This window comes from Syngnathus scovelli, chromosome 10, assembly GCF_024217435.2.
Source record: "Syngnathus scovelli strain Florida chromosome 10, RoL_Ssco_1.2, whole genome shotgun sequence".
Classification (NCBI taxonomy): domain Eukaryota; kingdom Metazoa; phylum Chordata; class Actinopteri; order Syngnathiformes; family Syngnathidae; genus Syngnathus; species Syngnathus scovelli.
In genome coordinates, this window is record NC_090856.1 from 10370014 (window position 1) to 10396166 (window position 26153).

General features: G+C 45.5%; 4 protein-coding genes across 9 annotated transcripts; 2 read left to right on the forward strand and 2 right to left on the reverse strand.

Annotated features, from left to right (window-relative positions):
• The first annotated feature begins 18 nt into the window (after positions 1–18).
• On the forward strand, positions 19–3071 carry LOC125976278 (E3 ubiquitin-protein ligase RNF14). Of its 2 annotated transcripts, XM_049732359.2 has the most exons (7): positions 19–319; positions 657–787; positions 858–1556; positions 1630–1708; positions 1799–2011; positions 2130–2302; positions 2374–3071. In XM_049732359.2, the coding sequence occupies exons 1-7, from the start codon at positions 172–174 to the stop codon at positions 2500–2502; spliced, it is 1572 nt and encodes a 523-aa protein (XP_049588316.1). In that variant the 5' UTR covers positions 19–171; the 3' UTR covers positions 2503–3071. The 2 variants fall into 2 exon arrangements, with proteins under 2 accessions (XP_049588316.1, XP_049588317.1); XM_049732360.2 differs by lacking the exon at positions 657–787 and having other exon boundaries at positions 130–319.
• Positions 2645–9280, reverse strand: zmat3 (zinc finger, matrin-type 3). The gene is made up of 6 exons (XM_049732361.2): positions 8912–9280; positions 5672–6348; positions 5460–5600; positions 5174–5340; positions 4933–5036; positions 2645–4849 (listed from the first exon to the last, which is right to left on the reverse strand). The coding sequence occupies exons 1-6, from the start codon at positions 9030–9032 to the stop codon at positions 4641–4643; spliced, it is 1419 nt and encodes a 472-aa protein (XP_049588318.1). The 5' UTR covers positions 9033–9280; the 3' UTR covers positions 2645–4640.
• Positions 9281–9799: 519 nt separating this feature from the next.
• On the forward strand, positions 9800–20290 carry pik3ca (phosphatidylinositol-4,5-bisphosphate 3-kinase, catalytic subunit alpha). Of its 2 annotated transcripts, none has more exons than XM_049732352.2 (26): positions 9800–10176; positions 10465–10557; positions 11138–11230; positions 11313–11481; positions 11634–11760; positions 11840–12049; positions 12349–12443; positions 12563–12718; positions 12908–13153; positions 13281–13366; positions 13487–13592; positions 14065–14217; positions 14302–14436; positions 14919–15043; positions 15117–15198; positions 15279–15443; positions 15618–15721; positions 15805–15976; positions 16053–16159; positions 16235–16356; positions 16432–16510; positions 16599–16769; positions 16849–16966; positions 17388–17539; positions 17670–17832; positions 17946–20290. In XM_049732352.2, exons 3-26 carry the CDS (start codon positions 11175–11177, stop codon positions 18051–18053), a joined length of 3207 nt encoding a protein of 1068 aa, XP_049588309.1. In that variant the 5' UTR covers positions 9800–10176; positions 10465–10557; positions 11138–11174; the 3' UTR covers positions 18054–20290. The 2 variants fall into 2 exon arrangements, with proteins under 2 accessions (XP_049588309.1, XP_049588310.1); XM_049732353.2 differs by having other exon boundaries at positions 9800–9981.
• A 153-nt stretch (positions 20291–20443) lies between these two features.
• On the reverse strand, positions 20444–26078 carry kng1 (kininogen 1). Of its 4 annotated transcripts, none has more exons than XM_049732364.1 (10): positions 26009–26078; positions 23308–23389; positions 23100–23184; positions 22887–23024; positions 22477–22593; positions 22262–22337; positions 21418–21587; positions 21239–21349; positions 21064–21162; positions 20444–20986 (listed from the first exon to the last, which is right to left on the reverse strand). In XM_049732364.1, exons 1-10 carry the CDS (start codon positions 26061–26063, stop codon positions 20702–20704), a joined length of 1218 nt encoding a protein of 405 aa, XP_049588321.1. In that variant the 5' UTR covers positions 26064–26078; the 3' UTR covers positions 20444–20701. The 4 variants fall into 4 exon arrangements, with proteins under 4 accessions (XP_049588321.1, XP_049588320.1, XP_049588319.1 ...); XM_049732363.1 differs by having other exon boundaries at positions 20444–20980; positions 23100–23220; XM_049732362.1 differs by having other exon boundaries at positions 23100–23220.
• Positions 26079–26153: the final 75 nt, after the last annotated feature.

Sequence of the window (26153 nt, forward strand, 5' to 3'; positions counted from 1 at the left end):
CGCTCCCAGTTGCAGTCGAACTGCTTGCATAGTTGCTGCGGATTCTTGTGTATTACATCATCCAGATGAGATGAGTCAGCAGCGGCACGGATAACAACACACCAAGCAGGAAGTACCATGTGACTAACAAGAGGATCAAATGAAAGGTTTCGTCCATTTTTGACGTGCGGGATGGACCTAGAGGAGCAAGAAAATGAACTGCTGGCTCTGCAAAGCATCTTCAGCTCAGAGGAGTTTACTCAACATGAATCCAAGGCTTTAGGAGAACTTCGAGTGTCAGTGGAGCTGCCCTCGGGATATGTGGTGGCACTCGCACAAGGTAAATGACTGAAACCTTGCTCAAGACATAAAATTTTTGAATCACCCAATCAATCACTTTATTTATCCCGAAGAACAATTAGAGGCAACGACTGACAGTTACAGTCCCAAATAAAATAACATTACTGAAGAGATAAATGTGAATACTATGCTGTAGAAAAAAGGCAGTTTTTAAAGTAAAAACTGTCCAAAATGTGATTTTATGGATTTTTATCTGAGAAGAATTAAGTTCACCTGTAAAGGTCAGTGCTTTTCAAGGAATCTCTTTTCTGTGATTGTATCATGAAAAATGATAATAAAAAATAAGCCCAAGTTTTTCCCTATTTGCTTTTCCAAAGGTAACTCAGTGAAGCAGTACAAGGTCTCATTCCTTCCACCACTGCTTCTGACCTTTGAACTTACTGAGGATTACCCCTCCTGCTCTCCCCCTTCCTTCACTCTCAGTTGCAAGTGGCTCACACATGAGCAAGTAATATGAGCACCACATGCAATCATGGCGCTTGGATGACATAATGGATGACGTATGCCTTTTCCTCCAGCTTGCAGCTCTGGGAGCTCACCTCACCTACCTCTACCGAGCCACCGCGGGAAATGTGGTGCTCTTCTCCTGGGTACAGTTCCTGAGAGAAGATACGCTCATGTTCCTGAATGTCAGTTCTGTGCTAGAGCTGCCCAACGAGCACAGTGCCCCGTACAAGAGCAAAGGCTCGAGAGATGCTGCGCTCTCGGAACACAAAAGAAATGAAACCACCTTGCCTTCGGGATACGAAAATGTTCAAACTCATCACCTTTCAGGTTTTCTTGCTGACGATAGGACGAACGGTTGCGACGGAGACTCTCGGGGGGCCGCAGGTTCCGGCACGGCAGACCAAAGTTATTCAATCTCTCACCTTGACTCTTCTGTCACATGCAGTGATATTGAAACACGTGTAAAAGTTGCCGGAGACACTTTGGCGGCCTTCTCCACTCTTGTATTTAGTCCAGCGCAAATCCTCCTGTCTGAGATTTTGATCCACGATGCAGCCCAGGCACAGAAAGTTTTTGCGCGCACAGTTCATGACTGCGCTGTGTGTTTCGTGAGCTACCTGGGTTCAGAATGCATAAAGATCGAGGAGTGCGGTCACGTCTTCTGCCGGGCCTGTCTCGCCCAGTTCTGCAGGTTGCAGATAACTGAGGGAAATGTCCTCGGGGTCACCTGCGCTCAGGCGGGCTGCACAGCCTCACCCACACCGGCGCAAGTAAAACATCAATGACACCTTCCTGGCAGATGTTTCCCGCCATCTTTGATTCAATTGTGTTTCCATCTGAAAGGTGGCGAGTCTGGTAGGAGAGGAACTGTTCAGACGCTACGACCGGCTTCTTTTGCAGTCCAGCCTGGACCGCATGGCAGGTGCGACTTTGGGGTGTTTCCCTACAAAGTGGATGACCCCGAAAGAAATCAATTGTGCTGTATGTCACGCTTCTGACCACATCCCTTCAGATGTGACGTACTGCCCACGGCCCTCCTGTGCATCACCCATCATTGTGGAGGAGGCCAGCTCTGCAGCGCTCTGCTCCGTCTGCGCCTTCGCCTTCTGCGTCAGCTGCAAGAAGACTTACCACGGAACTCAGGGCTGCACACCAGCCGCGTTGCCCAAGAGACTGCAAAGCAAAGACACGGAGGAAGGCAGTGCAACCCTGCCACACTCACTCGGTAGCTTTTATGTGCTTGCTGGCTACTTTATTTGTTTTACATAGTCTAAAGCTATGAGGTATTTCAAAATTCTAGGAGTAAACATAACGTAATTTACATTTTGCTGTGCGCGTTTCAGAGGGTATGAAGTTCCTGTGGGATGACTACGTCAGTGGCAGTAAGCAGAGGCGGCGTCTGCTGGTGAGCAGGTACGGTCGCAAGGTTCTTTTCCTCAATCTGGAGTCAACACTGAGTGAGGGATGGATTCATCTCAACACCAAAAACTGTCCGTCCTGCTTCAGCAAGATAGAGGTACGTTGACTTCACTTGATAGTTAAAAAAATAAATTGAAAGCATATTTTTGTGCAATGTGTATCTTGTAGAAAGACGCCGGATGCAACGTAATGACATGCTCCCAGTGTCGTCAAATTTTCTGCTGGATCTGCCTGGCCGTGCTTTCATTCAGCAGTACACGGCAACACTTTGAGAATGGCGCATGTTCTCATTACTAATGATAAACGATGACCAACACTTTTGCTGGAGCTGAGCTCAATACATTTAGACTACTACGATTTTATGCTAATATTAGTTTACACTGTGGCTACAGAAATACATTAACAAAATACTTTTTTTTTTCTTTTTTTTTTTTTAAACTTGGACCATTGCACGCTGGAAGTGAATTTATCATAAGGCACATTACTCTAATATACATCTCAAGTTGGTTATTAATATAATCATGTTTATTCTTCAGTAAGAATATACTGTCTTCAGTCATCAGGGGAAAATAATTAATATCATTGAGTGGCATGTTTCATTTCTGAGCAACAGCATTATTACAATTGTAATGCCCGCGTCAGCATAGCGTAGAAAAAAACATCAGCGTAGGCAACCGAATACCAAAAATGATCTCATCTTATTAATGCAACAAATAAGCCACAAAATGTTTGTCTGCAATGTGTAACCCAAAAGAAAACAAATCTACTGTGCCGATTGGTCACCAAGCTTACTGATTCTGAGTGCACAAAGAAATTCTTCTCAATAAAATCAGAAGGGACCAGTGCCCCTGCTACTCTCAATTGTAGTGAGACTTCAGAATTATGATTCATTTATTACATTAAAACCAAATCATGTTACTAATTGGAAACAATTTACAATTTCTTCTCATTGGGCCATAAAATCATTGCAGTTGTACTCTTATCAGTCTGTTACAAATTTTGAAAAAGGTTGGTGACTCCCGATTGACACTTTCAGGCTCATGCAAAGTAAGTAGGAGTCGTCAAACTTGGAAAAAAAATTCTTCTGTGCCCTAATGTTTTCTGAGCCACTCCATGCGGTGTCCTTGGTATATAAAATGCTCCCAACAGTTGCACTCCGACTCACATGCTGCAGTCCCAAAAGACGGCAACACTTTGGCCATACTCGATTGCCAATATTGTCCCTCTTACGACAAATCGAGTGTGTATTCATGCTCTGTATGATGAAACAGTTCCACTAAATTACGCTCAGAGATGGCGGCTATCGTGTCTGCCGGCCAATATTTACATGGGATGATGTAAACCGATGATGGATGAGGCAGCTTGGATGTTTGGTTGGCATGAATCCTCTGAATGGCCTTGAGCAAGACGCCAAAGACTCATGGCACGCGCGCTTGTGATCACAGCTGATGGGGAGGGCATGCTATCAAGAGCTTTACAAAAAAACTTGAAAAAAAATGTGGTAAAAATAAATGACTGCCCAAAGCAGAAAACAAAACGCACCAAAAAAACCCAAAACATTCCCTTGGCAATTTTATCTGGTGGATTTATGTACAGTATTTTCAATGGAAATGTATTTACTGCAATGATTCGAAACCCAAGACTGCTCGGAATACAAGGATATAACTTTATCTTTGGTGCAATATATTAAGCATAATAATACTTTTCATAGTGTTTTGCCTCTTCTGATATATCATGCCAAATATTTTCCAAAAGACAAAAAAATTGTGACTAATGTTGGTTTTGACTGTAGTTTCTAAAGTAGTTGTTGCACAATAAATTCCTGACAATTATAGATTTGAAATAGTTACAGTAGTACGAGTAGACATAAATGTTAACCCAATATTAAAGACATGTACACTATAAGTAACCTTTATAAATACGCCTGTTATATAATTGTATATGATTTTCGTAGAGAAAGCAACCAGGCAAGAATATCGAAAAGTCATCGGTAATCTCAACGACATTGCCAGGATGGTCGGCCAAAGCTTCTTTGTAAGAATTCACTTTCCCTACAACTGAAGGCACAAACAAGGCCAGCCGGGTGAAGCCTTAAGCCTGATCCAAAGGACCACTTGAGGTCCGCAAAGGCCACCAGATTCATGTTATACATCACGCTTGTTGTTCCTGCCACGTCATCTGGGTTGTGCTTTGGAATTGATCCCATCCATAGGACCAGCGCCATTGTTTTTGTTCTTCCTATTGATCCAACCAATTGTGTTACATCACATGTTACGTTACATTGGATCCTGAGTTGGACAGAAAAAAAAAGAAACCAGAGAAGCTATAATTTCACAACAACAAAGTTGCAACATGTTGACACAAACGCCTCCATAAAATGCCCGCAACAAACATTTTCATTTGACCGCTTGGGTCTCACGCTGTTCCCATGATCCTTAGCTGTATCCCAAGTTCTCCATCTCGTTACGGTACCTCAGCTCCGACACTTTGGCTTTGTGTTGCTTGCTTTCCAGATGCTGTCGGAAGTCCGTTTCTTGTTCGGCTCCGCAGTTGCACATGGAACAGTAGAACTGTCCGCTGGGGGTCACACACATGGCTAAATCCCTGGGGATCCGCTGCCTCGGTCTGGGGTTGTAGTACGGCCCTGCAGACAAACGCAGCCAATCTCTGGAGGTTGGAAAAAATTTTGCTACCCTGCTGGTAAAATAGGAAAGGGCGAGCTTTTACCTTGCATGGAGGTAGGAAGCTGTGGGCTCCGGCGATTTTTTACCAATCGGTACTCATTGCCGTCTTTCCTGTTCCTTCTCGGGCTTACATCACGACTGCAGTCCCTGAAATAGAAGGTCCCGAGTAACAAGTTTTCACGTGACAAACTGTATTTTTGGACACAAAAAAATGCTTGATCAATTTGCAGACCACATTTTCATAGCACACGTTTTAGCCAAGCGAGTGAAAGTGTGAAGCTTACGTGTTACTGGTGTTGTGCTGAGCCTCGGCCAGCCGAAGTTTCTTTGCATGGTTCTTGCCCTGGTAGTGAGCCTGTGCCACCAACTGAGAGCTGAAGGAGGCATCGCACAGCTTACAGTAGTCATTCTCCGTGGCCAAAATTACCCGGCTGGGCCCCTTAGACAGCGCCTGAAGACACACGACAAAGCAGTGCAGTCTTTGGCTTTGCACATCCAAACGAAAGAAAATTGACCTGTGTGAGCAGATTGTCTACTTGAGCAACAGATTTGGTGGGTTGGCTGCCTCACCTGCCTTGTGGCGTCGCTGTCGTTGGACCCCGAGATGAGGTTCGTCTGCCCGGCTACCTCAAGGACTTCAGGGATCTTGATGGCTGGCGGCTGCTGACTACCAGCCAAGAAATTCCGCATTTTCTTACTGTGGTTCTTCCCCTGGAGAGACAAAGTGGCAAAGGAGAGTTGTATGCTGAACTGCACATCGCTGTGCGTTTGCGACTGCTAACCTGGTAGTGAGCCTGTGCCTGCTGAGCTGAGTTGACAGTAACATTACAGAGTTTACAGTACAATGGTTTGCAAAGTTCTTCCAGAGCAAGCGTATCCTCCTGCTCCTCCCGGCCCAGAAGTGAGGCCTCTTCCCGGGGTTGCTCGCTGGCTGGGAGTCCCAGACCTGGAAGAAGACCCGACACCGGCGATGAGATGAGGGGAGGCCCGGGTCTTAGGGGCAGTTGGGAGAGTTCCGGGCTTGGGATAAGCGGGGAGGGCAAGGGACCGGGGGGCGGGGGGAATCTGTTGGCTCCGGCAGACACAGGGGGAACCATCGCGTGTGCATGGTTCAAAGGAGGAGGCCTGAGTGGTTGCGTGAGCTCCAAGGAAGGAGGCATCATAGCTTGGGAGTGGTCCAGAGATGGTAGTCCTAAGGTGTGTGTCAAGGAAGGAGGCCCCAGTGGCGGCGGCGGGCCTAAACGATGCACTGGCGCAATGGGAGGAGGCCTCAAGGTGTGAGTAGCAGCCAATGGAGGCGGCACCAGAGTCTGGGCGCCCACTATGTTGGGCGGTCCGATCGCCGTGGTGGGGACAACTGCCGGAGCAACGAGAGGCGGCGGAGGTCCCAGCTGATGCGCAAAAGGCTGCTGGACGTGGCTGAAGAGACTCAGAGCAGGCTTCAACATCGCCTCTGTCCCTGAGCACAGGAAGATGTGCCACCATGCAAGTTAGTCAACTCAACAATCATGAAGATCAACATGTTTTCTTTAAACCGACGTTGCTTTACGATGTCATCTTATTCATGCAGTGATTCATGATGAGGGCTCACGTTACGGTGGAAGAAATCACTCCGACAGACACCGATGAGGCAGCATCAGCATTTGACCCAGCTGTGAGGGAACAGGCCTGACTGTCACACCAGCAAGCCAATGAGGTCTTGTTTGCATCCACTCTTGAGTGGCTACAGTGTCTTCCTCGTTTACAGATGCGCAACTCAGACTTCTAATTTTAGACCGACATCTGCAAGCCGCATTACCAAAAGTCACTTGACACTGGTGTGCCTATTGCATAACATAAACAAACACATTTTCATTTCTCTCAAATAACTTAATGTTAGCACAAACGTTTAAGAATTGAGTCTTGGATTAGGTATAAATGGCCGCTTGAAATAATCTGGTGATTTTTACAAAGTAACCGGCATAAAATAGCCATATGACTCAGGCACAAGCGACAATAATCGAAAGCCTGGCGAGAAATACGAAAGGACGAAAGCCCGGAGGACAGAAAAGCTTCACACTTGAATGAGGATCGGAAAGATTACGATGAGCCGGCAGCAATGCGGCCAAGCGTACGACCATGCAGACGCTAAAGACCTCCAGCGTACGCAAAAAGTGGGGTTCAAAATCAGCAGTTTAAGTGACAGATTGTGCACGTCGCAGGCTCGGCAATCATCGAGCAGCTGTGTCATAGCTTTCCATCTGGAATTCTACTGGTTGCCCGACGGTAGCATTTCATGGGCCCAAAATAACACAGTGACACTCACCTGCCACGCGTGACCTCAGGAGAATACTATCGTTGAGGTCACACCGGCATCGTCCTGTCAACTGATTTGGATTTGAAATTATTTGGAGAAGTCAAATATATCTGTGAGTAATTTGAGTTACTGTCGATGTTATTTTAGTTGTGTTTGTGGTTGAAATGTATGACCCACTGAGGGCTTAACTTTTAAAGGGATATTATTTCATCCATCTTGAAATATGAGTAGTGATTGACATGCCGGAGCATGGAAACAAACAGACCTACTTGTAAAGATTCATGCCAGTGATTTGCCGATCCAAAATTTGGGAACTGTGATGACAATAATTCATAATTAGTTCGCCATTTTTTTTAGGTTAATGACAGCATGTCAACTACAATCTGCACTTTATTTGAAGGACTAACTACGTGTTTTGGCTTCATTTAGCTCAAGTATGTCGTATTTTGCTCGTAGCTGACTGCAGACTAAACTTATTAGAATACAAACTCAGTTTTATTTGTCTCACTGACGCTAAATATGCACAGACTTTTATACTTTCCTTTGACCACTTTTAAGGGAGTAAAAATAGGATTAATGAACTGAGCTATGTCAAACTTCATTATTCGCAACGTCGTTCAAAGGAACACTTTGTTGCCACTGTATTCCGAAGTCACAGTTCTTGCCGGATTCTTTTTTTCCAGGTTGAAATCATGACACCATAACCTCTTCTTTTCTTGGAGAACGGCAATCTCATGGGATCCAGCGGGAATCTCTAAATAGGCCAAGTTCTCTTGTGTTTTTTTTCCCCCTTCACCCGTTGTATCACATCAATTATGGAGCAATGAGAAGCACATGCCCCCTGCACTTCTTCCGTCTGCTTCAATGGACAATGAGAAGAGCGCACAATCCATACATGTTCACAGTGCTTACTGTACCACATGATGCTATCCAATCACAACTACTATTTTGATCATGCGAAGCCACCAATGGTTTGTTTGTACTGAATGTTCACCTCAAGGAGTGTTCAGCCAGATAACATTCTGCATTCTCGATTAGCCCTTCCCTATGAAAGGTTTGAACATCTTGCTGCTGATAAAACTCATATATATCCAAGTCCTGATTGTAAGGATGCTGACAGATGAGCAATGGCACATTTTAGGTGGACCGGCGCAAGTCCATTAATGCAACTATTAAGCGTCTAATCAGATTGCTCTGAGCTGATGCTGCTGCACTCCCAAACCCTAGGGGGCACGTTTGAATGACGTCAGGGAATTGCTTTGATGTGTTGACCAGTGTTCTTGTCAGCCACATAGCATCTCACCGGCTCTCAGCCTTCACATGTAATTTATGCAGAGATTGTGTCCTGTATCCTTTTGCTGCAGCATAACCAAACGGTGGGAAAGCGCAGCATTAGCGGCAACTGCGTAGGTGTAATGCATGCACACCTTGTACTGACTGCAGTACATGTCCTACTCATGTAAAAATTGCGCACAATAAACGCAGCCCTCGAGAGTGACGTCACGAACCAAATACGTAACTATATTTGTGTTCAATTACAGAGGGGCCCCAGATATGAATCCTTGCGGTCTTCCGGGGTTTTCAAACCAATCTGTATCACAAGACGAGTCAGGTGCTTGATGCACTCCTCTTGATATATAGCACAAGCTCCCTCTCCCTGTACCGTGACGCATAAAAACCCGCTGTCATACACCAGGGGTCAGGACTGGTAAGCCTTTCTCCTTACCTGGCAAACGGGACAGATAATGGCTGCTTCCGCTGTAGCTGACAGCGGACGAAGTGTAATTCCTGCAATAATGTGCACTCTGGTAATACGCCGCATCCCCGTTTCTCAGCTGCAGCGCCATCACTGCAGACGCATCATCCCTCTGCTGACTTCTCCACTGAAAGCCGGCTGAGCACTGGGCAGCGTGACAGCGCCTCGCACTTGCTCAGGAACTACGGTGTCCACGGCAGGGGGGGACAAACTGAGGGAACACTTTTGCCAATAGGAGAGGAACACTATTAATAAGGAAACACGTTTTTAACAATTGTGCATATAGTATGGCTCAAATTGTATAACGAACGCATCAGTGTACAAAGTAGACCGACCGGCGGTGCCGATGTTTACCAAGCACCCCTCTCTTAATGGTATAATCCACGTCCCATACCATCGCGGTTGGATTGCATGGGCTTCATCAAGATATGAGCATCTTTTAGTCCATGTATAGATTATATTACATTATATTTCATGTACATTATAATGTACTAGTCCAGTAGTCCTCACCGGGAACACGATAAATGGATGGACCTATACTTGTTAAATTGTTAAACGTCTGCCTTCTAGTGACCCCCCCCCCCCCCCTTCCATAAAGTTCCACTTTTGGCTTACTTGTATAAAATTAAATGTTGCAGTAAATTACTACACACTAGTCATATGCCATTGTTACGCACTACGTAACTAAGGGTGCACTAACGGATGTTCATAAGGACTCTTAAAATCCATAAATCCCTGAAGGGAAGTGAAAAAAAAATGTGTGGATTGTAAAATAAAGTAAGAAGGGCTTTGTAATGCAATGTAGGTCTGAAATGCTGCAGAAGAATGGCCATCCATTTAATGTATATTGTGTGATGTGAGTGTAATGTTCAGAGGCAGACACATGAGGCTGCACAACTTGACCGGAGCAGTTCATAAACATCCTCGCCTTCATCCTCACTCATTGAACACGAACACGCGACTCTCGTTCGCGTCACCATAACAAGTTAAGCACATATCGCAACGCAGCGAAGAATACTGTTGCCGTGGTGGATTAAAGGGTAATCTCGGATTGCTGATTTGAAGGGTCTGGGAGCAGATTTTGCGTTTTATTTTCTCCACCGGCGTGGCTAGCCGTGAACCGGCCGTTGAGAGCTGGAGGCGTCGGCTCGCTGGCTGGCATTAGCCGAACCGAAAATTGCACCATCATCTTCAAAGCTTTTGACACCCGTGGAAAGGGGGAGCAAACAAGGCTTGTATGTGGGATAGAACAATTTCACCAGTTTGAGTCCATGTTTTAGCAAGGCGAATGAATGCGAAGCTAGCTAACTGTTCCAAAATGGATTAGCATTTTTTTTTTTTTAACGTGTTGGCCATCTGTACCTTGACTGTGTTGTCTGTCAATTATGACACAAGGTTTATCTTGATGATCTCACGTTATGGCTCAGTACGCGTTGGCAGCATCACCGTGCTGTCAACTCTGCTAGCCCGTTGCTAGCCTAGTTGCTAACGTCACCCTCGATTGACCTGTTGTTTGTGTTCAGCCTCCTCTCTGTCTCCACACCCCCAAAGTGGCAGCATGAGGTTGGATTGGAAGATGAAGGGTGGAACTAGTCTGTCATCTTTTGCTCTCTAAGGTATGTTTCTCTTGTCATAATGATACATTTGTCTCGACTGCATTTTGAAGTTCACATCCTGTGTTGTTGGAATGGAGAATCATGCTTAATAACACTCGCTACACTTGAAATAGTTACGTTTGTGGAAATTAACATTAGTAATTTGTTAAGTTTGAGGAACACATTTTTACTTTATGTTTAAAAAACACGTAAAGGTTGAGTTGAGGATATGTTTGAGTTTGCCAATGTGTTGGTCCATTGAAGAATCTTGATACACGTTTGTGTGGAGGCCAATGTTCCCCAACTCCCCACATCCTGTGTTGTGAGGAAGCTTCCTTTTTTGGCCCCAAAGTGCTTCTCTGCATCCTGATCATGGTCACAGCTCACAGATTCGCTCAATGCACATTGTGTTCTTTACTCTTGTTTATTTTGAAGCTCACTTTACACAGTAATAATGAAGTGGTGTACTAGTGTTTCCCACCAATAGGCCGAAGGTAATCTCATCCAATGTGTTGCTCTTTATCCCAAAATGTTGTTTTTGTAAAGTTTGGTCATGCTCAGCAGTTGTTTTAGTCTTTGTTGAACGCTCTTGTGCTCGCAGCTATTTTGTGCGGCTGAGCTGGGAGACAGAGAGGAAGATGCCTCCAAGGCCGTCCTCGGGGGAATTATGGGGCATCCACCTGATGCCTCCCAGGTAGAGGATGGCGAATTCAGTTTAGCCACAAATGCAAGTGGCTAGCCAAGCAGCTGCTAAGAAATTGGTGTTCTACCTGCAGGATCTTGGTGGATTGCCTGCTGCCCAATGGAATGATTCTGACCTTGGAGTGCCTCCGTGAGGCAACTCTCATCACCATCAAACATGAACTGTTTAAAGAAGCCAGAAAGTATCCCCTCCATCACCTCTTGCAGGAGGAGACCTCTTACATCTTTGTCAGTGTTACTCAGGTAAGCATACTTTTATTCATTATAGAACGTCCAAAGATGACTTTTTGTAAGCCTTGCTTTCGCGTTCGAGACGTTCCAGGACTTGTTTGTCCTAAAGTTGTCCTCATTATTGTCATGCACGAGAAATGCAGACTGCATTTTCCTGTCCGTAGGAAGCTGAGCGGGAAGAGTTCTTCGACGAGACACGGCGGCTATGCGACCTCAGACTTTTTCAGCCTTTCCTCAAGGTTATCGAACCGGTTGGCAACCGAGAGGAAAAGATCCTGAACAGAGAGATTGGTGAGTCCCAAGAGAGATGGATAGACTGAACGCTAGCAAACCGTGATGTTCAAAATGCCAATTTTTTTCATTTTGCCAGGTTTTGCCATCGGTATGCCAGTGTGTGAATTTGACCTGGTGAAGGACCCCGAAGTTCAGGACTTCAGGAGAAACATCCTGAATGTGTGTAAAGACTCTGTTGAACTGAGAGATGCCAGCGGGCCCCACAGCAGAGCCCTCTACGTTTATCCGCCCAACGTGGAATCCACGCAGGAACTCCCAAAACACATTTACAGCAAATTAGACAAAGGTTTGCGTTTGACTTTCATTCCAGACGATAAGTCAAATAAAATCAAAATAAATCGTCAACTTTGCTGATTGATGTATGTGACCAACCAACATCTTAGCGTATTTCATAGGCAAAAGGTCGCATCAAATCTAAAGAAAAAAAAATTACAGTTGACGGGCTGAAATCTGTTCAGAAGTTCAACAATGACCGTACACAATGACTCAATAATGAAAATAATTGTCAATTAATTCCTCTCTACTCGATTGATTGATCATGTTCTGACCTCGGTGTTGGCCTGTTTGTCTCTTTGTCTGTCTCAGGTCAAATTATTGTTGTCATTTGGGTGATTGTTTCTCCAAATAACGACAAACAAAAGTATACATTGAAGATCAACCACGACTGTGTGCCTGAACAGGTCACTCAAGATCTCAACACACATACCAAAATGCCTCTCAGCTTGTTTATTCCATCTGAGGAAGACAAATGACAGCTAAACCGCTTGTTTTTCCCTTTTAAATCTTTTGTTGATTCCAGGTGATTGCAGAGGCCATTCGCAAGAAGACGCGCAGCATGCTGCTCTCCCCCGAGCAACTGAAGATGTGTGTTCAGGAGTACCAGGGCAAATACATCCTCAAAGTTTGTGGCTGTGACGAGTACCTGCTGGAAAAGTACCCAATCAGCCAATACAAGGTTAGTGAAGTGACATGTCAGCATCCGATAACGTCTTGGGCATTACAGGTAGTTTTTCTAAGCAGCATGGCCTTAAATGTTGCGCTTTTGAAAATCAAACTATTTTCAGTGTTGAATCGACTTGAAACGCTAGCGTCCGTGGAATTGACATCCCTCTCCCATCTTGTCTCCCTGTCCCTCTGCCGCCAGTACATTCGTAGTTGCATCATGCTGAGCAGGATGCCCAACTTGATGCTCATGGCCAAGGACAGCCTCTACACCCAATTGCCTAGCGACAACTTTGTCCTCCCGTCGTACTCCCGCCGCATCTCCACGGCGTCATCGTATATGAACGGAGAGGCGGCCACCAAGTCGCTGTGGACCATCAACGGAACGCTGCGAATACGGATCCTCTGCGCCACCTATGTTAACGTCAACATAAGAGACATCGACAAGGTGAGAATAGCTGCTTTTTAGCGGATGAGTCGTTGTCGGGTGATTTTTGCTTGATAATTGACGTGTCGTTGAGAAAGTGTGTCAGCGATGGTTATTTTTTGATCTTCTCCGTCGTCTATTCTTTCAGATTTATGTGAGGACGGGCATTTACCATGGAGGAGAACAGATGTGCGACAATGTCAACACGCAGAGAGTGCCCTGCTCTAACCCCAGGTGACATTTTCCTTTTCACCAGAGCGCTGCCCAGTTTCATTGCAGCACCGTTCGAGGCGCTCCTTGCTCGTGTCCACCATTGTGGCGTTTCACCAACGTTGGTCTCGTCTGCGTCTCTAGGTGGAACGAGTGGCTGACCTACGACATGTACATCCCGGACGTCCCGCGAGCCGCCAGACTTTGCCTTTCCATTTGCTCCGTCAAAGGCAGGAAGGGAGCAAAAGAGGTAGCGTGGACATTGATAGTGTAAAGAGACACCGACTGAGCGGGGCTTGGTCCTTTCCCTGCCACGTTTTCGGATGTTCTTTCACACAGCGCCTGAATTAAAGATAAACACCTTCTCCACACAGTGGCCTTTTGTTCAAGCGTTTACTTTAAATAGACACAATTTGGGCGACTGCCAACATGAAACGCTGTCCGCTTGTTTATCGCCCGCGCCCTTCACTGACCCTCAGCGAAGACTCGCTTTGTAGGTCGCGGCGTTATCGTTAAACCTTTCTTTGGTTTCAGTAGAAGTGGTGACAAAGCAAGCTTGCTTGATGATGCTTCGACATGAAATTAAAACGCAACGTGGATCCTGCCGGGGGCCATCGAATTGGTTTCTTTTTCAAAAAAGGCTTTGTGTCGGGAACATCCTGGATTCATGCTGATGCCCACCTTCTCTTATACTTTGGCTGACTGGATTATTTTTCTTGAAGGAGCACTGTCCGCTGGCTTGGGGCAACATCAACTTGTTTGACTACACGCACATGCTGGTGGCCAACAAGATGGCGCTCAACCTCTGGCCGGTTCCCCATGGCCTGGAAGATCTTCTCAATCCCATTGGGGTCACGGGCTCCAACCCCAACAAGGTCCACTTCAGTACCACATTACACAAGAAGGAATGAATTGCTTTCATTTGAATCGGATCTTGAGAGTATGACTCTGTTGTGCAGGAAACGCCGTGTCTGGAGCTGGAATTTGACCACTTCAGCAGTCCCGTCAAATATCCCGACATGAACGCTGTGGAGGACCACGCTAACTGGACCATCTCGAGAGAGCTTGGCTTCAACTACAACCTGTCTGGACAGGTATCGACTACTCCTTGCCTAAAAGTCACCCGCTGCCATGACTGTTCCGTAATGAGATTTCATAGTCAATAATTAAGGTTGCTTTGCAACATAATCCGTCACGTCACAAAACCGAGACTCAATCCTGGCGTCGCTCATGTATTTTAACGGACGATCGCTTCACGGCATCATCTTGTCACGGAGGCAGGTGCGCACGCCAGCTATCCTCGATACAGGTCCATCAGATACTCAGTGAAGTTGATTTATTTATGTTAAAGGCCTAAGGTGGCGTATTCGATGATACCTTTTATCTGTAACTCGAGTTCCTTGAGAAGCTTTCCCAACAGCTCCTAATGCAAGGGCTTGGCCAAATGCCCTCCAGGAAGTGGAAGAACCGGAAACACATCTTGCTTTGTGCCTCGGATTCCTCCTCTGAGAAGTTGAGGAAAGATATCCATGCATAATAAATGCAGTCATAACGCCGAGTGTAATTTGCCTTTCAGAGCAACCGTCTGGCAAGAGATCACGCCCTGACTGAGAGTGACATGGACCAGCTGAGACAGCTAAGCAACAGAGACCCGCTTTCAGAAATTACCGAACAGGAGAAAGACTTCCTGTGGAGGCACAGGTAAGCAAGCTGACCAAATCATGAGCACCCAGCTAGGATGGAGTCAATCAAATGGCCTTCCTTTTACCACCAGACACTACTGCATGAATTTCCCCGAGATCCTGCCAAAGATCCTTCTCGCCGTCAAATGGAACTCCAGAGACGAAGTCGCTCAGGTACTGCGATTGTCCTTCAGGATTTTCTACGAGGGGCTTCTCGATGTGCGGTGTCCATCGTTTGGTATTTGTGTTGCCAGATGTACTGCCTGTTGAAGGAGTGGCCGTCCATCCGTCCCGAGCAAGCCATGGAATTGTTGGACTGCAACTACCCGGACCCCATGGTTCGACACTTTGCTGTGCGCTGCCTTGACAAGTACCTGACTGATGACAAACTCTCCCAGTACCTCATCCAGCTTGTGCAGGTAAGTGCACCTTGGCTGTCTCTCACCGGTTTCCAGGGACCTCTTCCTGGAGATTTTTTTTTCCTTTCACATGATCTGAATGCCAATTAAACATAACTACCTAAATGATCTTTCCCATATGCCCTTAAAAAGCTCCTTGTCAATAATGATCCATTCATGTCTGCCCTGTTGCAGGTTATAAAATACGAGCAGTACCTCGACAATCCTCTGGCCCGTTTTCTGCTCAAAAAGGCGCTAACTAATCAGAGAATAGGACATTTCTTCTTTTGGCATCTCAAGTCAGTTCCTTGCCTTTCCACGTCAGTTCGCTCAAATTGATGATTTGTGTAACCGGCGGTCTCGCCTCGCTTCCTTCTCCAAGGGCTGAAATGCACAACAAAACAGTGAGCCAAAGGTTCGGGCTGCTGTTGGAGGCGTACTGCCGGGCCTGCGGCATGTACCTCAAACACCTAAGCAGGCAGGTGGAGGCCATGGAGAAGCTCATCAATCTCACCGATATCCTCAAACAGGAGAAGAAGGATGAGACGCAGAAGGTGCCGCCCTCGTTCGGCATCTTTCCCCTTGACGGGCCACACGTTGACGTTCTTGTGTTGTTCTGCGTGTGTGAAGGTTCAGATGCGCTTCCTGGTGGACCAGATGAAAAGACCTGACTACATGGATGCGCTACAGAATTTCACCTCTCCTCTTAACCCCGCCCACCAATTGGGCAACCTGAGGTTAGGCCTGACACTTCCGTGCGAACATGTCTGAAGGAAAGGTTCTGGGGAAAACGCAAGTTCGATAATGCGCAGGTTGGAGGAATGCAGGATCATGTCATCGGCAAAAAGACCGCTGTGGCTCAACTGGGAAAATCCAGACATCATGTCCGAGCTCCTCTTTCAAAACAATGAGATCATCTTCAAAAACGGAGATGGTAAAGCCACTCTCGTTATAGTCATCCACATGCGGAATGGCCTCATTGGTTTTCCTTGTCCCTTTTGTGCCCTAGACCTGCGCCAAGATATGCTGACTTTGCAGATTATCAAAATCATGGAGAACATTTGGCAGAACCAGGGACTAGACCTACGGTACGAGCTCACTCCACCGCAGTTTACCGTGGCTTCCTTCCCACCTGGTCGTGCCAAACTGGTCACTTGCGTATTTTTTTCCGCGCAGCATGCTGCCCTATGGCTGCCTGTCGCTGGGAGACTGCGTAGGGCTCATCGAGGTGGTTCGCAGTTCGCACACCATCATGCAGATCCAGTGCAAGGGTGGCTTGAAAGGGGCTTTGCAGTTCAACTCCAACACACTGCACCAGTGGCTCAGAGACAAAAACAAGGGCGAGATGTAAGTCTGCCATTCGTCAACATCTTTTGGGGCCAGTTTCATTCACTTGGGACTATCGCTTCCTGCTTGTGACTTGCAGGTATGATATGGCCGTGGACCTTTTTACCAGGTCCTGTGCTGGCTACTGTGTAGCTACGTTTATTCTTGGAATTGGAGACCGACACAACAGCAACATTATGGTCAAAGATGATGGGCAGGTAACCACATCAACGCACACGTTTGTGTCATCGTGGAAATACAGATAAATACGTCAAATCAACACAGTTCCATGGCAACAAGATGCCACAAAACGCTGTCGAAACGAAAATTGGCTTCGTTTTGAATCAGGCGGAGTTTTAGCGCCCTCTTGTGCCTTGCCAACCTGAAGCCCAATAAACCATAAGATTGGAGCAAGTTTTGTCGCCACCTAGTGGCATTTTTATGAATAGGTTGTCATGCAAGTGAGAAAAGAAATCCCTTGGTATTGGTCTTGTGGTATGGCGTGTGTTTTAAGCAAGCTTTTCAGTGAGCAAAATCTGAGAATTCGGTGAGGGGAGCACAAGATGACGTCAGTGGATGAAATCTAGCAAGAGGAAGTGAGCAATGACTTTTTTCTTGATACTTTGTGCTGTGCCGCAGTTATTTCATATCGATTTTGGACATTTCCTGGATCATAAGAAAAAGAAGTTTGGCTACAAGCGAGAGCGAGTGCCCTTCGTGTTGACGCAAGACTTCCTCATCGTCATCAGTAAAGGCTCCCAGGAGTGTGCCAAGACCAAAGAGTTTGAGAGGTATGATGCATTGCGGCTGCTATCAGCAAGCGTTGAGCCGCTTTCAGGAGTTTCATATCCTCATGTTGCCTTTAATGTCTTTCCAAGAAGTACACACACCTCCGTGTTTGGTTTCTTTTCTGCACTCCAGGTTCCAGGAGATGTGTTATAAAGCCTACCTGGCCATCCGACAGCATGCCAACCTCTTCATCAACCTCTTCTCCATGATGCTGGGCTCCGGCATGCCCGAGTTGCAGTCGTTTGATGACATCGCCTACATTCGGAAGACCTTGGCCCTGGAAAAAACAGAGCAGGTATCATTAACGGAGAATGTGCATGTTATTTTCCAGTTAGTTTCTTAAGAACCTGAAACCCAATTTGGGCACAATTTCCTGGTGATGCAGTCTTTGCTTGTGCCCTTTTGCAGGAGGCGTTGGACTATTTTATGAAACAGATGAATGACGCTCACCATGGCGGCTGGACCACCAAGATGGACTGGATTTTCCACACCATTCGACAGCATGCACTCAACTAAGCTGCAAACAAACAACGTTATTTATTCCCACCTCGTCTCTGTTGAGGTGGCAGCGATCAATCGATGCCTTTGTTTGGAGTCACGCCTCCTGGGAGAAATGCACTATTTTTTTTTGTAGAATAACACTGAAAAACCAACGGCCATTGCACTTAATGCTGAGGAGAACTCCTGAATGGTGAAAGGACTGCAAAACCATCGTCTTCATCCAGCTACCAATGTAGCCACCGGGTGTGTCTTGCTGCTTGATTAGCGTTGCTCCGTGGCCGGCCCCGCCCTCAAACCGTTTTCCTGGATAACATTTCCTTGCCAGTGCCATGAAGAAGATAGACAATAAAGCAACTAAATGATTGCTTTAAGGACCTGTTGTCACTTCACCTTTAGTCTTCCACCATTTTTGTGGTGAAACTGCACCTGTAAAGCGGCACCTTTGCCAAACCTTCCTCGAGCCACCAAGGTGTGTTGTTTGTCCCCCCCCATCCTCCAACCCACCCGGTGGTGGTGGTGCACCTTGAGACTGATTGATGACTACTTTGGAAAGGTATGTACCAAACAAGTTTGAGTCACTTTCCTTTCATTTTGCTGGCATGATGCGTCTTGGGTCTGTCCTCGGCATCTCAACGTAAGCAATGTGGTCGCCATATTTGTGGATTTGAGGGCAGGTTTCAGAGTATTGTTTTTTTATGATTATTACAGTTTAAAATATTTTTAGACATTTGAGCAGAGCAGATGGCCTGACCGCCGTGTCATTAGTGCACTGATTGGAATGGAAAGGTGTTGACTGTTTGTGTTGTGATGCAAAATGGACTCTGTGGCCAGTTTACGAGTTTGACGTTAGCAGGTGTCCGGAAGGTCAAAACATCACTCCACAATATCGCACGCTAAAGCCGAAAACTATATGAGAACTCCATCGTGCGCATGCTGAACTTGGCGGATTTGCCTGACATCTTACAGTTTGATTGTATTGAGGAAGTCAACGTTGTGCTCTGTTGCGATGTGATTCAAAGATGTGAAGTTCGGTCGCAGCATTAACAGTTGTAATGTTTTGAGTTGTGACAACAAACCACATGTGCGCTCACTATTTATCATGTGCTCAAATGCAGTATTTTTTTTTTCTTTATTTGTTTTTTAGGCCGGTCAAAGTTCATCATGCAGTTAAGCAAATTAAACCTTTTTTTTTTTTTTTTTTTTTTTTTTTTTTGCATGTTAAACCTTGAAGCATTAAGCTGTGTGCTTGTACATGCAAAAGTTCCAGTCCAGGTTATTTTTGTTAATGTCAAACTGAGAGCGTTTGAATGTCCTTACCTGTCCAAGTGGTGATACATCTGCGCGGGTTGCAGAACTTAATTGGCAGGTCCCACGTTGTTTGGCAGGTCCCACTTTGTTTGTCTTGGCACGCCAACTCAATGTCTTTCAAGCCATTTTCCTGTGGGGAGTTTGTCAAGTACATACATTTCACATTTTATTTTTCAACATAAGCCTCAAAATGACGTTTTCTTGCAGAGTATGCTTGTTGAAAAAAAAAACAAAACTTTTTGATAAGATAACTTTTTCCTTACCTGTTATCTGATTTATCCTTCGTCCAAGTCTGAGTATCAAATTGACTGAATGGGTCGGATCTCGTCAGCAAGTATCGAAGAACACCCAATGCAATACAGACGCACAACACACTAATGTGAAAGGGAAAATAAATCGTCGTAATGTTTTGATTGTGTCTGTCCACCTGCTATGGTTGCGAATGTAACTTTTAATGTAGTTGAGCCTTTCAAATGAAGGGAGTGAGTGGCTTTCGAGGATGTGAAACACCTGCGACTTACATAACTCTGCTTACTCCTGTTGAAATGACTCAAAGGAAATGCAGATGCATTGATCATATGGTCATCAGCCTTGTTTTTATATGCAGTGTTTATTGTACATGACATGCTGACAAAACCTTAGCCTATACTATGAATGTCCAATGTATTTTTTTTTCTCACAGCCTATCTGCATGATTGGGTGAAGCTCAAGTGTGTCCTCTTTGCAAAGCACTCACACGTATTTCTAAACGACTGCCTTAAGTTTGCTTCCTTGACAGGTTCATTTTCACGTTAACATGTTTCAACACTGAATTGTATTGTTGTGTTTTTGTGTGGCTGCCTGGTCACAGGGTAAAAAAAAAAGTGTTGTTCCTGGATGGAATGATTGACCATCCATTTGAGTGTTCTGTGAAGATGTCCAAATATACATTTGTTAAATATTCACCAGACTGTGTGTGTTTTTACACAAAGTGTCAGCACAACAGAGGGCTTGGAATAAAATATTTCCAATGGATAGTTATTCTGCCGTGTCAGCACTTTTCAGAAAAAATAACTGCAATAAATTTCTATTCCATTAGAAACACAAACAGAAGAAAGCAAGGTCATACGACTTTAATTTCTCTATATTGGCCAACAAATCTTAACATCTTTATGCCACGATTGTAACGTGCTGTATTCACTTGTGTTGTATAAAATGTTTATCATTTAAATGTATGCAATAGCCTGATACTCTCATCTTAAATTGAAATCAAAACATCTCCTGATTCTACGTTTCCTCTGCTCTTTGTGGCATCGGAATATTTCTTCAGAATAGTCCAAAAGCAGGAAAAAGGAAATTATGATTTAATGAGGCGTTCACCCCAGAAGGTCTTCGTCACGAAGAGGCCTGATAGTGGGATCTGGAGATGTACCATTCAGGTTGGGAGCGAGAGGACGGATGGGGAGGAATGTCTTCCACGGCTTGGACGGGCAGTGGAAGGGGTCGTCGTTTGGACCTTTGGCCGTCGCAGCGGTCGAAGATGCGTCGGTTGCGTCCTCCTCCGATGATTCTTTTTTGTCTGCATGGCCGGTGGGCGCTTGTTCAATAGCGTCCCTAAAGGGAGTCCAGCCGGGAGGCAGGCGTCGGCTCATGAACTGAATCGACACAAAAGTGGATTGGGACCAATTAAGACCACTCCCAAAATATTTTTGCACATCACTAGCGATTGGAGGCCTACCCGCGGTGGCAGAGGACCTTCTTGGCATTCAATATTGGCCTGAGGGGCTACATGTCTCCACGGTGCCACATCCACCGTGGAGCGGCAGTTAAAGACTTCCTGCAAGCAGAGAGAGCTTGTGAGGAAGCCAGTGTCACGCACAACAAGGACAAACATGGCGTGCACTCGCGTTTACCATCATCTCGTCATCGTGCACGCACAAGTCGCTGAGTTCGCTGTGTTCGGCTTTGGCGCAGGTGGTCCTCCTCACGTCAAATTCCAGTTTGAATCGGAAACCTGCCACCACCTGTTTGGAGAAAAACATCGAAATACTTTCTTGCTCTCTCCCACCAAATGGGCGCAAACAGACGTCACCTGTCTGGTTGCATGTCTGACGCTGTGAAGACTGAACAGGTGTGTGGAGTTGGAGACGGAGTTGAACTTGGAGATGGAAACTGACAGAGGAACCTTAATGTCCTCTGAGTTCTCGTCAATTTCCATCGGGCAACCCAGACAGGGCGCCCTTTCGGGCACAATATGGTCATCTGGAAAACCGTGGCAAGACAAAAAGATGTTTGAGAGGCTTGGCCACCATTCTTAGAGTGACGGTCATCGATAGGCAAAATGATTTTTGTTACCTTTTTTTTTTAATTTTGACAAAAGTCAAGCGAGGTCATTCGTTTCTCTCACTGACAAATTCTTTTGACAATGCAAATGTTTGTGTTCCTTCTTGTAATGGATGTTATTGATTACTATGGCAAACACTCATCATTTGTAGTTAATCATTCAGCTTTTGAGAGTGACCACAAGGTTTGCTCGCTTTTTTTTCCAAAGAATCACCTAAAAATGCTACAAACGTTCAGTGGTAGTTTCTGCTTCGTGCACAAAATGCGCACGGAGAAGCATTTTAGCACATCTACATTTTTGTCCATTTCAGAGGGCGGCCATTTTGCATTGTGCTACCACTTGCTGTCGACTGAAAATGACATCACAGTGCCGTTGGATTCAGAGGGCGGCCATTTTGCCTTGTGTTACCACTTGGTGTCGACTGAGAATGACATCACAGGGGTGTTGGACTCAGCTTGCAAACGTCCATGACTAAACACGGTGCACACGTGATCCTTATGAGTTTATTATGACATAAGTGCCGCCCTAATTGTGCTCCCTTTCTTTCAGTCTCATTTCACTATTCAAACACACGCAATGACGAATGACTCACCAAGCAGACAGTGCACCTGTTTAGTGTGCTTTTCCGTCTCCGTCACCAGGACTGTGGCGTTGCATGGAAGCGGCTCCTAGAGGAAACAAATGCGAGATGCGCATAACGGGGCGAGCGACGCTAAATACACACGAGACAGACTTTGCCATGCGCAGTTATGAGTCCTCAATTGAAATAAGCCTACAAAGAGCAAAACACCGACGAAATGTCATTACTTGACGCCCAAAAGGGTGATAGTTGCATTCTGTGTACGGTTTGGGACTTCCCGCCAGACAGTCGCTCGTCCTGCTGGAAAACTGCAGCGAGTACAAAGAATCCGAGCCGTTCTCTGACTGCAAAAACATGCACAGTTGGAGGGAAAAAATTGAAATTTATTTTGAAGCAGTCATGATTTATTTTGGTGATCAAAAGACAAAAAAAAAAAAAAGAAGCTGCTTTTTGCTCAATGATCACACTCTGAGGCTCTTTAAACAAAAGCGGAACCGCTACAAAGTTCCTTATGAGAGCGAAGCAACTGCAAACTGTAGATAAGTTGCAGTGGTGTACTGAATGTTATCATGGCTCACCTTATCAATATATTAACTTCTTCAGGTACACATATATTTGGATCATAAAACGTCTTTACCTTGGTGGCCGTTAAAATCTCATACAGCGCCAACTTGTAGCTGGCGGTCAACCTGTCGTTGAAAGTGTGTAAAGCGCTGGTGACGGCCGCCTCGACAGACGGGTCATCGCAGAAGATCTGAGCGTCAGGCTGCACGTCCTTCAAGAGCAGAGCGGTGACAGTCAAAAACATCCGGCACTTCAAGACTCAAGTTTAACTCTCGCATGTTCGTACCTGGCCGCAAACGAAGCCCACCAGAATCAACGTAGTCAGAGCTACCCCACTCCTCATCATCGTGCTCACTTGGTACTTCTCCACTCTGAGGAATACGGGAGACAAAGGCCAACAATTCGGCCTAGGCTTGAAATGCAGAAGATCAAATCAGATCAATACGACACAAGCTTAAAAAAAGTGGAGCGATCGAGTAATATGCTGCCCTTACAGGAGGTTCACACGGGGTGCCGATACAATTGGACTCTTCGCCCTGGAGTGGACGACTGAATCAAGTTTTCCTGAAAATGTTTCTGTGAGAAGGATGATGACTCACCCATTAACTCACAGGACAGGAGGGCAGACAGAATACACAAAGTGCTCACACGCATGGACACGCGCACACACACAGGCTACAGAAAGAGTCAATGTTTGCTTGTTTGTTTGACCTGTTCAGTCAAAGTCAGAGAGACGGACGGCGTACGAGACACCGCAAACGTTCGTTGCTGACTTTAGACCGGCGAACGTGTGTGTGTGTGTGCACATGTGTGTATAATTCACCAACACACACACTCTAGCTCATTAATTCATAGTTGCTAAAAGTATGAACTATGGAGAGGAAACAATTCAGAGTTTGTGTTTGAGGGCCGTTGGTCTTTCGTATGTGTGCATTTTGTGTGTTTATCTGGTACTTTGTCCCTGACGACCTTTACCCTCCACCACTTTGATTCATCCGGTTCACTGAACCTCTCCAATTTTTGTCCATTTGTTGCTCACAATTTGGGAAGCTGAGCAAGACATTTATTAACTCCAGACCGGAGACGCGTTCTCGGTATTCACCAAATCAACCAGGAACCAGATCTGAGCCTCTCAGTCAGTTTTTGCTCAAAGATATTCTTCTAATAATGCTGTTTATAAACATAAACAGCATTATTATCCTGCTGTAAGACTCGTCATCTGCAACAGAGATCAAACTTTTGTGTCAGTCCAAACATGACATGAGGCCCCAAAAAAGGAATAAGAGCTTTTTACGCAAAATGTGCAAAACCCTCTGTGACGCTTCACTTCCTCTCCAAGAGAGGCCTTGTGGTAGATCAAAAAAAAAGAAAAAAGAAAAAGCCTTTACATTGACATGGTCTCACCACAGAGGAAGCATCGCTAAGCAAGTCATTCTCTTGCATTTGTTTGATAATGCAAGAAGGTGCTACAAGCGGATGGCCTTTGCTTTTCTTGGCTGTTTTAATTCCAGGTATGTTTGCCGACATTTCCCTCAAATTAGTAAGCGTCACGCTTTACCCGAAATGAAGGTGTGTTTCAGGAATAAACGTTATTGTGCTTTCCTCTTACATTTGCAGTGAAAACTTGACGCTTGCTCATAATGTCAGCTGCAGCTTCTTTTTAACACGAAAATGATGGGATTCCCCCGTAGGTGTCCACTTGGTTGGAAATGATAAATCTATTTTGGCTGCGTCACGTTTTGGGGCTCGCGTCGACCGGCCAGTCCTACACCCTACCGAGGCTCTCCCTGTACCAGGTACACACAAACGCAACATGACTTTGTTTACAGTTGACCGTGCGGACTGTCATGACCATGTTTCACCTTTTTGCTCAAGGCTGGACCAAGTTTGAATTCTTGTCATTGCCTTTTTGTTTTCGGCAGGAACCTACACTCTGGCCAACCCCGAGGGGGAACCATGCATCAAAGCTACCCTGGGAGCACAGTTTATCATCATCATAAAGAAGGTAACTCACACACACACTCGGACTGCCTCGGATTGACAAAAGTGTGTGCGTGTGTTTTCTGCCTGACTCTTGAGTAACGGCGTATTGCTTTCAGATAAGACCGATAGAGCCACCACACCCTAATGAGTTCCTTTCTATCTCTATTGTTTGTGTGTTGCCTCTATCACACGTCGCTTCACCTGAAATGGCTCAAAATGGACAGAAGGAGTGACAAGATGTTCTCATTTGTCCATATTTAGAAGAGCTGGTTTTACAACTTGGACCCCCTTAAGGTCACAGTGAGGGGTTCCTGTCACAGGGAGTCGGCAGTCTTGTCTCTCTCGCTACCCGATAATGCCGCCAGCCTGCAGTTCACCTTCAGAAAGGTACAACGGTGCAGATATGTGCAGCCAAGCAACACTCTGAATTACTATATGCCTTCTCTCTCCAGGAAAAGAATCAAGTCTACGTCAGCAACCTGACTGCTTCGGTGTCTCCTCAGCCCGTCTGTTTAGGATGTGCGAGTAAGAGCAAAAAGAAAGGACACAGTTTCTGAGAATGTGGACTGAGTTTCATTGGTTGCTATCTGTCCCCTTTTCAGATAAGATGTACTCGGGTTTGGTGTCACGTGACAAGCTCTTTGCGGAACCCAACAACCAAAGCTTTTGGTGCAAATCTCCAACCGTGCTTCTGATATCTTCAGAAATGAGTATTAAGCTGGTACCTCTCCATATGCAGGCATTTGGTGTGCCCAGCGGACAATATGGACAAGGTGAATGCACTTCTATTTGCTTCAGTTACAGTCATGTTTTTTTCCATTTTTAATCATTTTGATCTGATTCGCATTTTTCAGCGAATGAGTGTTTGGCTGATTATAACAAGAGGACCATCCCTGTCATCCTTGGGGCTGTAGCAATTGGCCTTTTGTTGATTATTCTCGTGATTTTCTTAATGATGAAAGAAAATCGTACTCGAGGCTACGAAAGCTTTTGAGCTCTTCCTGAAACTGTCATTTATTATTTGAAGTGGGTCATAAAAAAAAGGTCAAAATATGTATGTCAAATATTTGTTGTTAATAATAAAATAGCGACTTCTATATTATTTTTATGTATTAAATAAAGAAATAAAACTCTTTCATTCTCTTCGACTCTTTCATTATAATTAATAAAATGATTGATCCTGAAGTGACTAAACCCTATATAGTCGCTTACCAGGGCTGATGAACGGAGTTAGGACGTGTGCCTTTGCACTTGGCGCAGGAAGCATGCGCAGATTTTGGTTGGTAGGTAAAGAAAAGACGTGCAAGGCATTGACACAATTGAAAACTCTGCTTCTTCTCAACCCCGCCGGTGCTCA

Bases quoted from the DNA above. Each gene is read 5' to 3' on its own strand.
- LOC125976278 (XM_049732359.2), top strand. From the start codon at position 172: ATGGACCTAGAGGAGCAAGAAAATGAACTGCTGGCTCTGCAAAGCATC. The intron at 1,557-1,629 runs GTAAAACATCAA...TCCATCTGAAAG, and splicing joins CCTCACCCACACCGGCGCAA to GTGGCGAGTCTGGTAGGAGA. The intron at 2,303-2,373 runs GTACGTTGACTT...TGTATCTTGTAG, and splicing joins CCTGCTTCAGCAAGATAGAG to AAAGACGCCGGATGCAACGT.
- zmat3 (XM_049732361.2), bottom strand. From the start codon at position 9,032: ATGGCGCTGCAGCTGAGAAACGGGGATGCGGCGTATTACCAGAGTGCA. The intron at 6,349-8,911 runs GTAAGGAGAAAG...TCCTGTGCTCAG, and splicing joins TTATCTGTCCCGTTTGCCAG to GGACAGAGGCGATGTTGAAG. The intron at 5,037-5,173 runs GTAAGCTTCACA...CTTCTATTTCAG, and splicing joins CAGCACAACACCAGTAACAC to GGACTGCAGTCGTGATGTAA.
- kng1 (XM_049732362.1), bottom strand. From the start codon at position 26,063: ATGCTTCCTGCGCCAAGTGCAAAGGCACACGTCCTAACTCCGTTCATC. The intron at 23,390-26,008 runs GTAAGCGACTAT...TCCTTCTCACAG, and splicing joins AACTCCGTTCATCAGCCCTG to AAACATTTTCAGGAAAACTT. The intron at 23,025-23,099 runs GTACGAACATGC...CTGCTCTTGAAG, and splicing joins TGGGCTTCGTTTGCGGCCAG to GACGTGCAGCCTGACGCTCA.
- pik3ca (XM_049732352.2), top strand. From the start codon at position 11,175: ATGCCTCCAAGGCCGTCCTCGGGGGAATTATGGGGCATCCACCTGATG. The intron at 13,367-13,486 runs GTGACATTTTCC...CTGCGTCTCTAG, and splicing joins GTGCCCTGCTCTAACCCCAG to GTGGAACGAGTGGCTGACCT. The intron at 13,593-14,064 runs GTAGCGTGGACA...TTTTTCTTGAAG, and splicing joins GCAGGAAGGGAGCAAAAGAG to GAGCACTGTCCGCTGGCTTG.